The sequence below is a fragment of the Vicia villosa genome, unplaced genomic scaffold (genome assembly GCF_029867415.1).
Source record: "Vicia villosa cultivar HV-30 ecotype Madison, WI unplaced genomic scaffold, Vvil1.0 ctg.000217F_1_1_2_unsc, whole genome shotgun sequence".
Classification (NCBI taxonomy): Eukaryota; Viridiplantae; Streptophyta; class Magnoliopsida; order Fabales; family Fabaceae; genus Vicia; species Vicia villosa.
In genome coordinates, this window is record NW_026705080.1 from 112,520 (window position 1) to 114,213 (window position 1,694).

The 1,694-nt window shown below is 27.5% G+C and overlaps 1 protein-coding gene across 1 annotated transcript; it reads right to left on the reverse strand.

Moving 5' to 3' along the window:
• Positions 1-438: 438 nt before the first annotated feature.
• On the reverse strand, positions 439-1,326 carry LOC131625425 (alpha-galactosidase-like). Its single transcript, XM_058896286.1, has 4 exons — positions 1,269-1,326; positions 1,140-1,187; positions 605-746; positions 439-529 (listed from the first exon to the last, which is right to left on the reverse strand). The coding sequence occupies exons 1-4, from the start codon at positions 1,324-1,326 to the stop codon at positions 439-441; spliced, it is 339 nt and encodes a 112-aa protein (XP_058752269.1).
• Between the last annotated feature and the right edge of the window lie 368 nt (positions 1,327-1,694).

A 1,694-nucleotide genomic window follows, 5' to 3' on the forward strand; every position in this document is an offset into this window, starting at 1 on the left:
GACTTTATATTAAATAGATGACATTATTTTCATCTCTTAAAGAATATTCCAAATAAAGCAACAATAAAAGTATGGTCCTACAAATGTAAATCATGTTATTCTACATAGAAATTTATAAATCATAATAAATCTTTGTATTCAATCGAATGTAATGGTCATTAATTAATATAAACGGTTAAAAATTGGGTGGACTAGCTCAAGAAATGATGTGAATCTAAATTCTTATGAAGGTGAAAACATATATTCCTTTTGTTTCAATTTCAATTGACCATTTCACACATATTAAAAAAAATCATAAAAGTAAGAGAAAATTAATATTTTTATTATATTACCCCTAATCATGTATGAAAAATGATGAAATTTTTATTAATTAAAGAATAAAATTTTAAAAAATATGTTAAAAATTGAAATGAAAGACACTATATTTTTTAAAATCGATCACGTTTTGTGGGACTGAAGGAGTATCTTACAAGCATTTGAATCTAACTCTGGATAGATTTCTCCTAACACCAATGATTGTGTTGAGTGCCACAAATATCATTACACATCATCAAAACCATAGAAATTCAAATTGATTTGCACTAAAAACAAAGCTTATATTACCTCCCATAAGTCCATAGCATCAACTTTAGTTCCTAGGTCTAGGCTTATGTTTGTCCAGGATATAACCACTATTGCATTTGATGAACTTCTATTCCCTAAGACCACTGCTACTTTGTTATTACTAGGAGGTTTTTTCCACACATATATCCTGGTTTGTGTTGAAATATGAAAACAATTTAGTATTACCTATGTCCCTAAATATAACGCCCGAAGACAAAATTACGCTACTTAAGAAAGTTGGTTAGAGTATTAAATATATTGACTATTTGTACAATTTTACAAATTTATTCTTAAGAGAGAGAAATAATTGATTTTCATACATGTGTATATATTATTGATTGCAGAAAAATATGTGATATAATTAGGGGTGTGTTTGGAAAAAATTAATGCACTTTTAAAATTAAAAAGAGACTTATAAAAAGGGACAAGAAAAAAACTCAAGAGAGTCTTATAGTTAGGGACAAATGTAGTATAACATTATAAGTTCTAAGAAACTCACACTTGCGACTATAAAGGGAAAGAAGAAGATATAATTACTAAATAATTGTTGTTTTTCACTTTCTTTCCTTGAAATCCAACTCTATCTACTACAAGAAGCACAGTGATTTCAAAGCATTATTTATTGAAGAAATGAATGGATTTATCTTTCAAGAAATTCTACTTACCTTGGTTTAATGCAATAACATTAGTGTTTCTTATCAATTCATATATGGTATTATCCATTGCTAGAATATCACAACCAAGTAACAAAGGGGCCTATTTTAAACCAAAAAAAGAGTTAAACAAAAATCTCATAATAGTATCATCTCAACAATAGGTACATAAAAGTTGTTTCATGCATCTTAGATATATAATGGCTAGAAGTTGGTCTAGTTAATTTGTTTACGTGTTATTTCTTTAGTATATGTTTGTTGAATAATTCTTAGTATTATGGGAATAATTATTCTTTAGGAGTTGCTTTACCTTTTCTTTTTTTAACTTCCATAGAGATCGTGGCTTGATGCGTGTTTCATTTTGTATCGGCAATTTAAAGCCAAATATCATCTAAAATGAAATAATACATTTAACCTTTCCATCAATTACGCGTGTTC

What these genes read in the sequence shown, in the direction of transcription:
- LOC131625425 (XM_058896286.1), bottom strand. Translation starts at nt 1,326, where the DNA reads ATGGATAATACCATATATGAATTGATAAGAAACACTAATGTTATTGCA. An exon ending in TGTTATTGCATTAAACCAAG is followed by an intron (nt 1,188 to 1,268) that starts GTAAGTAGAATT and finishes TTCTTGTAGTAG; the next exon opens with ATAGAGTTGGATTTCAAGGA. An exon ending in GAAAAACAACAATTATTTAG is followed by an intron (nt 747 to 1,139) that starts TAATTATATCTT and finishes AAACCAGGATAT; the next exon opens with ATGTGTGGAAAAAACCTCCT.